The 14,809-nt window shown below is 33.8% G+C and overlaps 2 protein-coding genes across 4 annotated transcripts in view; one reads left to right on the top strand and one right to left on the bottom strand.

Moving 5' to 3' along the window:
• Positions 1–2,409: 2,409 nt before the first annotated feature.
• Positions 2,410–3,242, bottom strand: ch25hl1.2 (cholesterol 25-hydroxylase like 1, tandem duplicate 2). The gene is given in 1 exon segment (NM_001082924.1): positions 2,410–3,242. A coding segment is annotated over 1 exon segment (831 nt). The 5' UTR covers positions 3,241–3,242.
• A 431-nt stretch (positions 3,243–3,673) lies between these two features.
• Positions 3,674–14,809, top strand: part of si:dkey-24l11.2 — a 31,610-nt gene continuing 20,474 nt past the window's right edge. Inside the window, exons 1-5 of one of the 3 annotated variants that reach the window (XM_087291362.1) lie at positions 3,674–4,066; positions 7,361–8,050; positions 12,961–13,020; positions 13,099–13,151; positions 13,238–13,382. In XM_087291362.1, the coding sequence (XP_087147488.1) occupies positions 7,754–8,050; positions 12,961–13,020; positions 13,099–13,151; positions 13,238–13,382 (555 nt within the window). In that variant the 5' untranslated portion in view covers positions 3,674–4,066; positions 7,361–7,753. 3 annotated transcript variants of the gene reach the window in all.

The following is a 14,809-nucleotide window of genomic DNA, read 5'->3' as shown; positions in this document are numbered from 1 at the left end:
ACCGACACCTGCTGTTACATCATTGTATTGCATAATCACAATCAATCAGATCAATGTTAAGCCTGCATGCATATAAACACATGACTGAATCTGAAGCTCACCAAAGACTGCAGGTTTGGAATGTCAACCATAAATCACACATGTAGCCATAAACAGTCAAATTCATATCCTACTTGCAAAGCCAAAAGAACAATACTGAGAAATAAACATCAGTTTTGGAAATAAAAGGCAACTCAAAAACTTGAATAAAAAATAAAGGGACTTTGGGTAACTGCAGTGCATCTATTTTGAGTTTGAACATATATGCAAATATACTTTCCTTAAATAAACCGCATCAAGTGGAATTTTTTAAAATACATTTTCTTCTTGTGTACATTTGTTGTTAGATTTACCATGCATGGTTTGACATTGTATCATGTGAGTGGAACAGAAAATAATTTAATTGTATATTATTTTTTTAATATACATGTTCCTTTACACCTTTTTGAATTTGTAAATAGCCTATATTATTTAAACTTTTAAAATGGTTTATTATTGCATTTCATATTGTAGATTCATAACGAATAAATTCTTGTTTATTCCAGTGAATAATATAAAAATAATGAAATAAAAAAGGAACTGAATACAATTTGAAAATATACTTCTACATTTTGCAACTCCCTTTCATCAGAATTGTCTTTATTTTTCACAATTTCACATTTCAGGCTTTCTCAAATTCTTTACTTGCAATTATGAGTTTAAAGGAAACCATAAAGACTGTGAGTAAAAACACAAAATAAAAAGCCATAAATATTTTCTTTTTCTGTGGCAGTAACAAGGGAATCCACAATAACTTTAGATAGATAGATAGATAGATAGATAGATAGATAGATAGATAGATAGATAGATAGATAGATAGATAGATAGATAGATAGATAGATAGATAGATAGATAGATAGATAGATAGATAGATAGATAGATAGATAGATAGATAGATAGATAGATAGATAGATAGATAGATAGATAGATAGATAGATAGATAGATAGATAGATTAAAACAGTTTATAGATAGATAGATAGATAGATAGATAGATAGATAGATAGATAGATAGATAGATAGATAGATAGATAGATAGATAGATAGATAGATAGATAGATAGATAGATAGATAGATAGATAGATAGATAGATAGATAGATAGATAGATAGATAGATAGATAGATAGATAGATAGATAGATAGATATAATAGATTTTAAAAACAACAAGTAACACACTGAATAATTAATTTTCATTAATAACATTCCAACAATATTTCATTTACTACTAAACATCCAGTTATACAGACCTTAATCTTAACATGAATGTAACTTTATTTATAAATATGTATGTAACTTTATATAACTAAATGTACAGTATGTTTTCAACTACATATACACATCTCTGTTTTTTATGTGGATAGAATGTAGAATTTTAAAGTTTTGCAAATGTTATAAATTCATCATACATAAAACTAGTGTTTAAATATCTGCAAAATACCCAGATGTATAGTATAAATATATGGTAAAATTGTAAATATGTCTATTTGTGTAGTTTTTATTAGATTAAACATTACAACTGATTATTGTAAACTCAGGAGTAACAAGTTTTCTTTTAAAGTGCTCTCAGCTTAAAATCTAAAATAACACTAACACGACTCTTTTATAATAACATTCATTCATAGTAATCTAAATAAATCATGCATAATACAAGTGTTCACATATCTGTAAAATGTGTTTTTTTCTAGAAATTTATTGCAAGTTGTTACGTTAAATATGACTGATTGCTGTAAAACTACCTGGGTTCAAGAAAAAAAAATTGTAAAGTGCTTTTAGCTTCAAATACACTGTAAACATTCAAAAAGGCATGTCAACATGTTTAAACATTTTAAATTATTGACTTTATTTAAGTTTATTAGGTTTATAAGGTTAATCATATAAATTGTAGCTTAAGGTTTATTTCAGTTTAATTGATTTAAGCTTATAAGCACTTAAGTAGTCGACGTATAAAATTTATTTAATTTAACTTAAACATTTAAGGTAGCAAAAAAACTAAAGTGTACAAGATAAAATTAAAAGAACATTCTTCTATGTCAATGGTGAAAGCCTGATTTACAATAATTACATTTATCATTTTCACAATTTACCACTCACTTACACTTATACTTTTAATTTCACTTACAATAATACACCCATTTTTAAGAAAAGCCTATATAATACCCTGATATGCAAATTAGCCTGAGCTATAATCTCTAAAATGTATCGCTGTAGTTTTTTGTGCTTAAATCATACTTCTACTCTCTCTCAACAAATAAATAGCCAAAAGTTGTTTTGATTTTCTGCCTGAAGCAAACAAATGGCCATTTTAAAATCCAATTACACATTTTTACATTCATCATTCCCGAGGTTTAGAAAATCTAAAATCAGCATGAGTGCCAAACATTTTATCCCAGTGACTAAAATGAGGTGCAAAGTTAGTATTAGGCTTCTGATGGTGCACATCATGCTTGCTCGGACCTCCATAAACACCAAATGGGATCAGACGAGATGTGGACCAAGGGAAATCGTATCCACAGTGGTCTTCCACAGACACGTACACGTGGACCACCATGAACATCCAGGTGGTGAGCAGATGACACCTCAGCAGGACAGGATTGAGGGTGGTCCAGAAGCCCACCGTCACCAACTCCCATCCTCCAAGGCACTGTGTGGCCAGAGCAAAGGGGGCAGAATAATTATGATGGATGGCATGGAAAGTCACATACAGCCAGCGAATCTTATGGTGCAAGAAGTGCCAGATGAAATACTGCAAGTCAAAAAGAAGAAGGTTTCCAGTTACTCCACCAACCAGTTCTAGTAAAGTAGGTGCTTGTTCGGGAAGGGGAATCGGAGGTCTCCACATCCACTGTGCGACTGCTGCTGGAATCACCAGAAGGATGTGGTTGTAAAGAGTCACTCCACTGCAGTGAAGGAGCATTGCAGTTGTTGGCAGCTTGTCAGGTTGGATTTTGTAGCGGTAAATGGCTGGCCACTTCCTTCCCAAGATATCACAAGAAAGGTAGGGCAGGACAAGAACAAAATATGACGATACGGTAAGAACCACTGGAAAGAGAGGAGACCGGAGGGTCTCTGAGTGGTTGAGTCGCACGTAGTCCCAAATAGGCTGCAAAACAGAGTCTTTCGTCCCAAAGTCCCAAATTGTCTGAAAAATGTGTGCTAGTGTCATTTTCAGTTATTGTTTGACTATATTTCTGTCATAAAAAAAATAAAACAGTCTCTCTGCTAGATGTTTGATGCGACCTGGGTGCCTTGCTAAGATATCTATGACCAGCTCTGAAATATTTATATGCTAGTTCAGTTTGTTAATTATTTAAATGTTTGAGGGGAGCATTTGGATGTATATGTTTTTTAAAAAAGATGTTAAACAAATTTGTTAGCATTTTAGATAGACAAAAATGTGCTTAGGTCAGTTTGGATATTAATATACTCTGTATTTGAGCTTGACTAGATTATCATTGCACTCCGTGACGCGAGAGGGCGTCGATGACGTTTAATTCAAAACATGGAGAAATAAAAGCAAATAGAACGGCAAGCAACGTAAAGAATGTATGAAGAGGGCGTGGCTTTAGCCCATAAGCAGATTCTAATTGGTCAGTTATGATTGGTCGAAATATCAAATTCTTCGCTAGGTATTTTTAATTCGGTGTGTATCGGAATTTTTTCACTTACAGCAAGTTATTTAATTATGAGGCCAGGCAGGTGCAGAAATCGTGCCGTTTCTAGAGCAGGCGATGATGATGCTATTACAGGGAAAAGTGCCGCGTTCTTCATCAGAGAGCTGCAGGCGTACCGAAAGAGAGAGATTTGCACAGTTCACATTTTAGAGAAAGACAGCAATGTGGATGGTCACGCATCAGACCCACACAGCAGCATTCGAATGACAGCAGTCTGGTACAGAGCCGCATCCGCCCACATTCATCCTCTACTGATCCTGCAAAACAAAGGAGAGCCAGGCGTCCTTGTCGTTGCGTCCTCTATCGATTTTGTGTGATGTAAGACCCCTTTTGACATCCACAGCACCAACCACACAGCCTGAAAGAGCAACGCAGCTTTTCCAGTAGGGTACAGAAGTGTTTTGATGGAGGTGTCACGTGGATTGTGTTACTTTCCTCAGCGCTGGTCAGCACCAACCAATTAGACTAGCTTGTGATTACGTGGAAAATTTACTTTGACAATCGCTTAGTATGAATTACGGTTGCAGAGTTGGCATTTAATTATGTAGTACGTTTGGTACTAATTGATAAATTCGAATGATTACCGTTTTAAGTTCGCTAATTTCTCAGCCAATACAAAAAATGTATTGCTATTTTAATGCTTTTCTACAGAGGATTGTGCTTTTTGAGCCGTTATGACGACCCCTGGAGGAAGACGACGTTTAAATTCGCTTTTTCATGTAACACACACCTTCCAATCTTAGAAACTGGTATGTTATGCTAACGCAAAGGTAAACGTAGTCATTGACAGACAGCAACAGCTATAAGCATTGAAGTATTGGACAGTTTACATTGACTACAGGGTGTTTGTCGATCTAATGGAGTCAGAAAGTGCGGGTGTGGCGCAGGTTAGTGGCTAACCTCAGTTAAACAACATCCACCAGTGGTTTTGATATGTTACAATTCAGAACATTGTTAGTGGCAATTCATACAAGCACCAGCACGACTAATCCAAAACTACACAGTGTTTTAAACAGTTACATTTCAAGTTTAACAGCACTTCCTGATCCCAAATTGCGTATTGCGATGTTCGATTCTTCAGTGAGTTGTGAATCGAATCTTTTAGATGAATTGTTTGAATGCGTTCATTTCGATCTGCGTTAGAAACACGGGATGCTTAAGACAGTTAATAAAAATGTTAAGTAGTATAAACGGGAACACATTGAAAGGAAAATGTATGCTTTAAAACTCTGAAAGAATTGTTTTGCAATATGTTTCACTTTCGAAACACTCGAAACACCACCTGCTGGACAAAAGCGCGTGACTGCAAGACTGCCTTAAGGTTTATGGTAGCCCAGACTTGTATAAAAGTTATTCAATTAAATGTAATCTAAAACATAACTACCTCTGACCCTGTAAAGACTGACATATACAACAACAGTCACAAAATATATTTGGAACACTTACACATTTTAGCATATTGTAAGAAAATGAAGGAAACTTTTAAAGGTCTGTTTTACGTTTTTATCATACTCTATTGATGCATCATTCTTTCATGACCTATGTTGTATTATGCAGTGAGAAAATTGAGCTTAATACTAAGGTCTTATAATATTTAGTAGGCAGGGGCAGACTTAGTGATTTGGGGGCCCTAGCATTAAAACTTAAATCATTTTCTTTCTCTGTAGTTTTTTTTTTTTTGTAAATAAACTACATGTTTAAAATGTATTTACCGTGGAACCTTTATCTTCTTAATGTAAAATTTAAATAAGCAATTCCAGCATAATGATGTGACATTTGTAGTAAAAACTCAAAACATAAATTCACATAGAATGTATATGTTAACATTATATTGAAATGTTTCTTTATATTTCCCAAAACAAACTGACCATAGAGTTATGGGATCAGAAAAATATCAATCTGTAAATATGTTTTGTATTTTAAATAAGAAAAATAAAAATGTGTATGGATGTGACAAAAAAAAGTTGAGTTTACAGTAAACAACATACTTGGTAGAAATTCTGTGAATTAAACTTCACAACTCAAAAGAAGCAATGCTAATCCAAATGATAAGAGTTGTCTCTCTATAGAACAAACATGATGATTTTACATTTCTTCATTTATAAGGTAATAGTGTCGTTATGGATGTGACAGATGTGAAATTTGCACAAGAGTAAGTTTGGTAAATTAAACATAATAGTTTGAAAATACTGACAGATACAGTTGTGAGTATTTCTTAAGTACTGTAAAATACAAGCCTACACACACACAAAAAAAAAACTCAGAAACTGTTTTCGTATTTTGGTGAAAACTTAATTTTTTTGATAATAAACATGATAATTTAGAGACCTTTGAAATTCACATCTTCAATATGTAGATTTTATTCTGTAGATTTTAATATTCTTTTTTAAAAAGGTAAACTAGAAGCATTTATAGCATGCTTCTTTTTGAATTAAATTTGCACAAGCATTTAAATTCACAAAAAAAAATTTAATTGCAATATAAATTGACTCGGTATCATTTAAAACATTTAGCAGTTGTTCATAAACTCATCCCATCAATTGCATTTAGCCACAAACCATCAGAATTATTTGTTAAAAAAAAATCAATATTCAAATCTGTTGTCAAAGTCTTTTTGTGCTGCATTCAATTGATTTGGTGAGTTCAACACCTAGAATTCGTACGGCCAACTCAACTTCATGTGCATTACGTGCGCAGTGTTCTTTTGTCTTTACACAAAATAAATTGGGTTTGTTTTAAAATGTTCGTATTTCTGGCAAAATTCAGAGAGCAGCTTTCAATGTGCTATCCTAAAAGTTTAGACAAATGCTCGGGCTAAAATATTTTAAATTGTCTATTGTCAACAGTGTATCGATGCTTAAATAGCCACTCACACAGAACTTTAAATCAAAGCTTAGTTTTTTTCAACTTGAGCGCATGCAAAATAACACAAATATCCTCATTTCCTTCTGAAATTGTTGGCTTTTGTCTGTGTAAATTAGCTGAATAATGGTACAGAGTATGACTGCACTTTCCACCAAATCAGTATAATGATCCAGGTCAGTAAAACACCATGGTTAACTTAAATGATTCAGTCTTCTAGTCACTTATCGCATGAACTCCATGGGTTCAAGGTTCACTCTGAGGGGTTATATAAATGCATGTTCGGTGGTTTAATGTGTGTTAAGGATAAATACAAAGCAGGGAAACCTGTGGTGCTCTATGGTGTAATGCCATCCAGATGAATCAGGTTTTAAGCAAATATTTCCAGCAGATTATTAGTGCTTCCCAATGCTCTATTCATTGCAGTTAAATGCAGAGCACGTTTTACCCCTCATTAGAGGTTTACAGTTACGCATTGCTGCTTAAAAATGTTATACAATATTACAATTAAGCACTGTAAGTGTTTTGTGCTTCAACTCGCTTGCTTCAGTGGCCGGTTGAACTTTAGTTACCCATAATTATGTAAAGTTAATTGCTCATTATTGTGGGAATGCGGTTTTAAGATCCAAAAGCCTCTTTCGTTAATTCATAGCTACGATCTCAAAAACAATTCTGCATCTCCCATTAAAACTGTGCTGCATTTACAGTTAATGATATGCTAAGACACAATATATGTTTTATCTTTTACAGTCACTAGATCCTAAGGATGAACCAACAACTTCACCAGTGTCAGTTGAGACTAAAAAGGAAAACTCAGGCCGTGATACTGAGATAAGCAGCAAAGATGTTTCCCAAAAGGCTGAACGGGCGCAGCAACTGTGTCGCTTCTACTCTCAGGGCAGGCGATGCTATTATGGAAAAAGGTGCCACTTTCTTCATCAGAGAGCTTCAGGTGCACCAAAAGATGGAGAAAATGCTACATCTCATAAGGAGAAAGAAGCAAAAGAGCCACAGCAACAGCTAAGTGAAAACAGCCAACCCACTACAGAAGATCTTCCACCTCCATCTAACCATAAACCTGCTCCTGTGAGGCAACAGAGAGCCAGAAGACCATGTCGCTACTTCCTCTCAGGGTTTTGTGCTATGGAGGATCGATGTCGTTTTTTGCATCCACAAGAGTTTCCGCCGGTGGAGGACAAACATCAAGGTCCGAAAGAGAGGAGCAGCTTCAGGCCTAACGCTCCAGCTATGCGTCCCGCTAAAAGTCACGAGCAGGTCAAACTGGCTGAGCTCACAGAAGAAGTCTGCAAGCAGCTGCGAGAAACGGAGATCGCTCAGCTGATGAAGAGATTCCCCAAAGACAAGCTCATCATCCAGGAGCGAGAAGATGGACAGCTCACTTACTACAGAGTCACAGTTGAAGCCACCGATCCTGACTGGGTAAACACTGATTTACTAAACAAGTTTTAACTAAACTAAACAAGTTTTTCCAAGAGGATTGGAAAACATGGGTGATTCTACCGATTAAATGAAAGAATAATGAATTCCATAATGACCAATCATTTCTATTAAGTGCAGAACTAATTTTGCAGTCATTTGGAAATCAGGTCATATGGGTTTTTGAAAATTGCCTTATACAATGGGTATCAAACTCGATTTCTGGAGGGCTGGAGTTCTGTACAGTTTTGCTCCAACACAGCGGATTCAATTAATTAAGGTTTTCAATACTATTAATCAGGTGTGATTAATCAGACTATTAATCAGGTGTGAGTTGGAGGTGGTTGGAGCTAAAATCTGCAGAGCTGTGGCCCTCCAGGAATTGAGTTTGAGACCATTGTCTTGTACTCTAGCAGTTTTGCTAACATTAACGGTCAGCAATGTTGTTAAACCTGGAATATGGATATACTTGGATATAAACAACAGCATGAATTGCTGTATAATCTAATACTGAATACATTGTTCTGCTTATTTATGCTGTCTAAACCACAGTAAAATGTGTGTAAGCTGCAGAATCATACTGTAAAGAGGAGGGCTTAGCAGGAAAAGATGTGTAATATTTTCACAAACTGAATTGAATTTGTCTTTATTCTGCTTGTTTTTAACTTTTCAATGCCTTTAGGTCCAATTAATGCAGTTGAACTCATTAATACACACCAAAACATGACAATAATTGATAATTATTTTTAGAGCTAATCTCCAAAATATGTGAGTTTTATTTGCTTCAGAGTAGGGCTGTACAAATTTAGTGCTCAACAATAAGGACTGCCTGATGGCCTGGGGCTAGCGTGCAAGTAGCTCGGGACAGTAGACAGAATCATTACTCTCACAAAAGTTTAATTTGCCTGCGACTATTTGTCAATAGTCATATTATACAGGCTTAGAATCTAGAAACAGTTTGTGCTTTTAAGCCTTTAAATGCTACCTTCTCTATGATGTCATAAACACCTTATTGCTTTTCAGGTTCTCAAATCTGATTGGATGCTGTGAGCATGTCGATTTTATTTGTAACCTGATCAAAACCAGTACAGTAAAGTGACGGCAACATAAAATTATGAGGCTAAAAGAATGTTTTGTCAGCAGACATTTATGTGGGTACAACAAAACAATTTGCTCATTATACATTTATTAACATTAAAAAAAATTTAAATTCTACATTCAAACATATTTTTGACACATTATTTAAAACATGTGGCTGAGAAATAGCTATTAACTTTTCCTTCTTTTTTTTGGGTGGGGCCAGTGAAAATATTGGCAGGGCAAGTAAAAGTCTGAACCGCTGGCTTAATCTGGCCAGTAGAAAAAATCTTTAGCGCTGAACCCTGCAATTGTAATTTTAATACAGAATAATGCAGTGTTTTACATTTAATTGTACAATATATCTACCTGAATACCATTAGACTCCCCAGAAAACCATAAAGCGTTGGTTATTTCACTTTAATCTTTCATTTTTATGTCTGTAGTTTTTTAAGTATATGCATATAATAAATTATATGTATATAAAATAATATATAAGCCTATACATGATTTTCCTACAAAACTATCCCAGTCAATCTAAATAAATGACTTTGCAAATGCTATTTAAGCCATCTGGTGAAATGATATTCATACTGCAATTTATAATCGCAGAGAAAAAAATATCTCAGTGTTAGATTTTTCCAGTATCGTTTAGCCTTAATTTAAAGGGCTTTATTTACGCTCTATACTCCCCAATTTAGCCGAGTCATTATGCACTGTGAAAACGTTTTATAAATATGGAAAGGTCAATCAAAAAAGACCTGGTCAGATGACCAATCAGAACAGAGCTTATTGAAGTGTATCTTACTGAAGTCATTGCAAAATTGTTCTAAAATGAAAATTCATTTAAACTTGTTGTACGGGCGTCCAACACAATATTAAGACACGTTAAAATACCCTTTGACCTGCATTAATAGTGCTGCCATTGAAAAGCATAATTGCACATCTTACTACACAAATAGCTCCAAGTTAAGGGTCACATGCTGTTATCTCAAAATTTTGATAATCATGGCATGTGAAAACAGCTTTAGTCACAAACAGGCAGAGATGATGATAGGATCATCACATATGCAAAATGAGTTAAGACCTTGTAGAGTTTTAACACAAATATTAGTAAACTCACTTCCACAAACATTAGTAAATTAGGCTTCATTAATTTAAATAAATTTCTTCAAGGTTCTTAAAAAGGTCTTAATTCACCCTTCCATATATAATGCCTTAAATGTCTTAAATGAGAGCATAGAGTTTGAAAGTTACATTTGAAATGCAACGATTGAAAAACAAAAGAATATCTTCTATATTTTACCATTAAAATGTACTTAAGTCATTAACATGTCTTGTTTTCTGAGAAACTTGTCAATATTGCAACAAAAACTAAACTGTTATACATGTACTTTGTGGAATGGCCTATTTTAAAGTTATTAGACAACAAACAATTTTTATCTGGAAAGACTTTAAATAAAATATTTTTAAATGTGAATCCTTCCAAAATTGTAAAATTTTTTGAATCAAAAGTAAAAAAAAACAGTTTTAGATTTTATTTATCTTATCTTATATTATTATTATTATTATTATTATTATTACTATTTTATGTATTATTTATTGTTGTTGATGACTTTTAATCGTTAAAACACTTTGATAATTATAGAAAAAGTGATATTTATAAAATGTGGTAAACCTTATAATTGTTTTTTTTTTTTTTGCCATAAGAGAAGCTGATATGGAAATAAACTCAAACTCTTTCCTTCTCTCCTGAGAAACTGAACAAAATTAGGTGTGTTTATGCTTAAAACAAGAACAAATGTTGTGTCAAATACAAAATACAATATGAAAGAAATATTAGTTTAAATCAGGTTGATTTCTCTGAACTAAATGGCCACTATTTCTTTTTGTTTTAATCATAAACTACATCTACATTTTATTATGTAAATTTGCTTTTCAAGTAAATGTTTCTTTAGACATTTGCACTGGAAAACAAGACAAAAAAGTGAAGAATAAATCTTTTTGCAGTGTGGCTAAAAGGTACAATAAAAACATTTCCATATTCTATTGTATCAGTTATTGACAATTTAGTATATTAGTTATTTAGCTAGTCAGGTAATGGAAATCAAAACAATTTTCTTTTCTTATTGACTTTTTTTTTTCAAACCAGTTACAGTGATAAGCAATCATGTGCCAAAGTTCTGGATAGGATTAATGGAATGGAATTAAGGAGCACTGAAGTGTTTGCCAGTACTTAATATTGTATCATTCAGCTAATTGTACAAAACAAAATAAAAGAAGATCAAGAAGGGATTACATTTGTATTATGGTAGTTTGCAAAACTTATTTAAAGTTATTGGATGTTACTCAAATCTGGATGGACTTTAGTAAAGTTTTTAAACAATGTAGATGCTTATTTAGCCTAATCATTTTAAAGTCCTTGTAAAATTCCCATGCTTTTGGTTTTAGGGTTGATAAGTTTCTTGTTAATGTTTTTGAAAGAAGACCCTTTTGTTTACTAAAGTTTTGTTAATTTGATAAAAACAAAATACAGTACTATGAAATATTAATAGAGTAATGCTATTAATAAAATGCTATTATAAAATTCACTATACTATGTTCTATTTTAGTATATTTTGTAAATGTAATTTTTTTCGGCACACAATCCTTTAGATTTCAACATGCAGCATTTCAACATTCTGACTTGCACCTCAAGAAACGTTTCTAATTATTATCAATGATGAAATCAGTTTTTCTACATTTTCAGAATTATTTGTTGAAAAAAAATGAAATGATAAGAATATTTTATTTAAATGAAAACCTTCATAACATAAAAATCTCACTACTTTAACTTTCAGCTGAACATATGGCCTATTATGCATCATAAAATAGACTAACAACATGTATGTCACAAATATAGCTGATATCTCCATGTTGCAAAATCATATAGCTGACATGCTGTTTTAAGGTATGGTATCATCATATATCACCATATACTGATAAAGCCTAAAGCTTTACTGATAATGTCAATAATTAACTTATTTTTACATTACTTTGTCCTTTGTTCCAGTATACTTTTTAATAACAGATCTTCTTCTGGAGATCCCTGGGGAATGAATAATTTTGTATTGAACACAAAGAAAGGGAGGTGTGAAAAGGCATGGAAAGCCCAGACAGCAGCTGAAATCTCTCTGTAGTTATTCAGCAACCTTGCCCCTCGTCAGTGTAAATTACAATAGCTGCTTCAGTCCTAACACCTACATTATCAGAATGATGAAGGAAAAACTAGGGTGGACATGAAGACAATGAACCCAAACACAGTAAAGAAAATAAAGCTGCTAGAATGGCCCAGCCAATCACCTGATCTAAATAGAAAAAGAACTAAATATCAGAGTTTATAGAAGAGACCCACAAATCATTCATGATTTTTAGACTCTGTTCAAGTAAAGGTAAAATTCTCATTCTCAATACAAGAGGCTTCTTGAAGCTACAATTAAAAAAGCCTTTATACAAGGTATTAAATATATTTCAGTAGTTTATTACATTCTCTGTGTGTCATTCCATTGTTCTAACAAAAAAAAAAAAAACAGAAATTTTACATTTTTTTGTTTAAGGTTGTTTGGGTTTTTAACAAAATCTGAACAACTCATTTAGGAATATGTTTAGCATAAAATCATGACAGGTTCATACTTATTTCATTCATTTGTTTTCTTTTCAGCTTAGTCGCTTTATTAATCTGAGAAAATACTTATTTCACCTGCTATATTTATATATATTCCAAAGATTGTAGTATTAGATCAGGACTCTGTGCTGGCCATTTTTTTTTAATTGATTCAGTTTTTTCTGTTTTGTAGCCTTTTGACCTCAATGAAGTGGACATCATGGTCAGCTTTCCCGAGAGTTACCCTCAAGAGGTCTGGATGTTTGGCATTTTTCTGATTTTATATTAAATGTAAGCTATGTTGTTGTTAATGAAAGCTAATGTATTACAGGCTTTCACTGTGGATGTCCCTGAGGACCAGGACTTACCGTCACTAATGGGAAGGTGTGAAGCCCCGTTGCAGTTTTTTTGCATATGCAAATGTAGACTGAAATCAGCAGCTGTAATTATTTTATGTTTTGTGTAAGCAGACATGTTCAGAAAGCCTCAGAGGAATGGCTGAGGGCTAAACATGCCACCAATCAGCTGATGGGAAGAGTTGAGCTGCTTTTCAGGCCGTACTTGCGCTGGCTGGACCGCAGTATGGAGAAACTCTTCACTGAGGGAGCCAGGCAGGTGAGAATGTTAGGCAGCCAATGAGGATGCTCCAGTTGTAAAAATATGTTTCATTTGTTTTGTTTTATTTAACACAGACAGTCTTCATTAATCAAAGCCAGAGTTAGCCACAAGGGCTAATTTTCATCTATTGCCCCCTGCCAGATTTAAAAAAAGGCAGCCTAAGATCAAAAACACATTATTACGAATAAAATATCAGTAAAGTTTAATACACTAAAGATATAAGACAATTGATAAGAATATTATAAAAAGCAAGAGAAATGAATTGCACGTAAACACAAACTTGTTTGGTTTTAGCCATTTATTTAGCTTGTATTCAAATGTTAAATAATTTGTAATTCATCAGATGGTCAGTAAACAAACTCAGATTAACCAAGAACTATATGTATATTCATTCATTTTCTTGTCGGCTTAGTCCCTTTATTAATCTGGGCTTGCCACAGCGGAATGAACCACCAACTTATCCAGCAAGTTTTTACGGAGCAGATGCCCTTCCAGCCACAACCCATCTCTGGGAAACATCCACACATACACAATTTTAGCCTACCCAATTCACCGGTACCGCATGTCTTTGGACTGTGGGGGAAACTTGAGAACCCGGTGGAAACCCACGGGAACATGCAAACTCCACACAGAAATGCCAACTGAGCCGAGGATCGAACCAGCAACCTTCTTGCTGTGAGGCGAACGTGCTACCCATTACTGAACCAAGCTAAATAATGACACTTAATATTTTAGAGCTGCTTTATAAAATATTTCATATTCGATGAAGATTTGTTATGTTTTCAATCAAAGTTGAGAAATCAAAAAAATATATATATATATATTAACTGTTTACTCACCCTCAAGTGTTATAAACATTTATGAGTTTCTTATATCTGTTGAACACAAAAGAAGTTATTTTGAAGAAACCTGTAATTGTTTTTGTCCATAGTAGGATAAGCAAATACTATAGAAGTCAATGGCTACAGATTTCCAACATTCTTCAAAATATCTTTATTTTGTTTAAGAGAAGAAAAAACAAACAAACTGGTATGGAATGAGTGAAGGGACAGTAAAGGATGACAGAGTTTTCATTTTTGGGTAAACTATCCCTTTAAATCATACAATACAGTGGCATGTGACAAATATATGGTCAATAAAGATGTGTTCTCATTTGTAGTTTAGTCCTATTGCTTCTATTGGTCCAGTTCACTAAGGGTTCACACTGTGACGTTTAAGACCAAAACTAAAGGTATAAGGCCTTGGGCTGGAGAGGGTCTGGTTCAGGGACCACGAAATTTCATCTCTGTTATTCGCAGATGATGTTGTATTGTTGGCTTCATCAAACATGGACCTTCAGCATGCACTAGGGTGGTTTACTGCTGAATGTGCTGCGGCTGGGATAGGAAATCGGTACCTCCAAGACTGAGGCCATGGTGCTCCAC

This window comes from Danio rerio, chromosome 18, assembly GCF_052040795.2.
Source record: "Danio rerio strain M-AB ecotype USA chromosome 18, GRCz13ab, whole genome shotgun sequence".
Lineage (NCBI taxonomy): Eukaryota > Metazoa > Chordata > Actinopteri > Cypriniformes > Danionidae > Danio > Danio rerio.
This window is presented reverse-complemented; position numbering and strand designations above follow the sequence as displayed.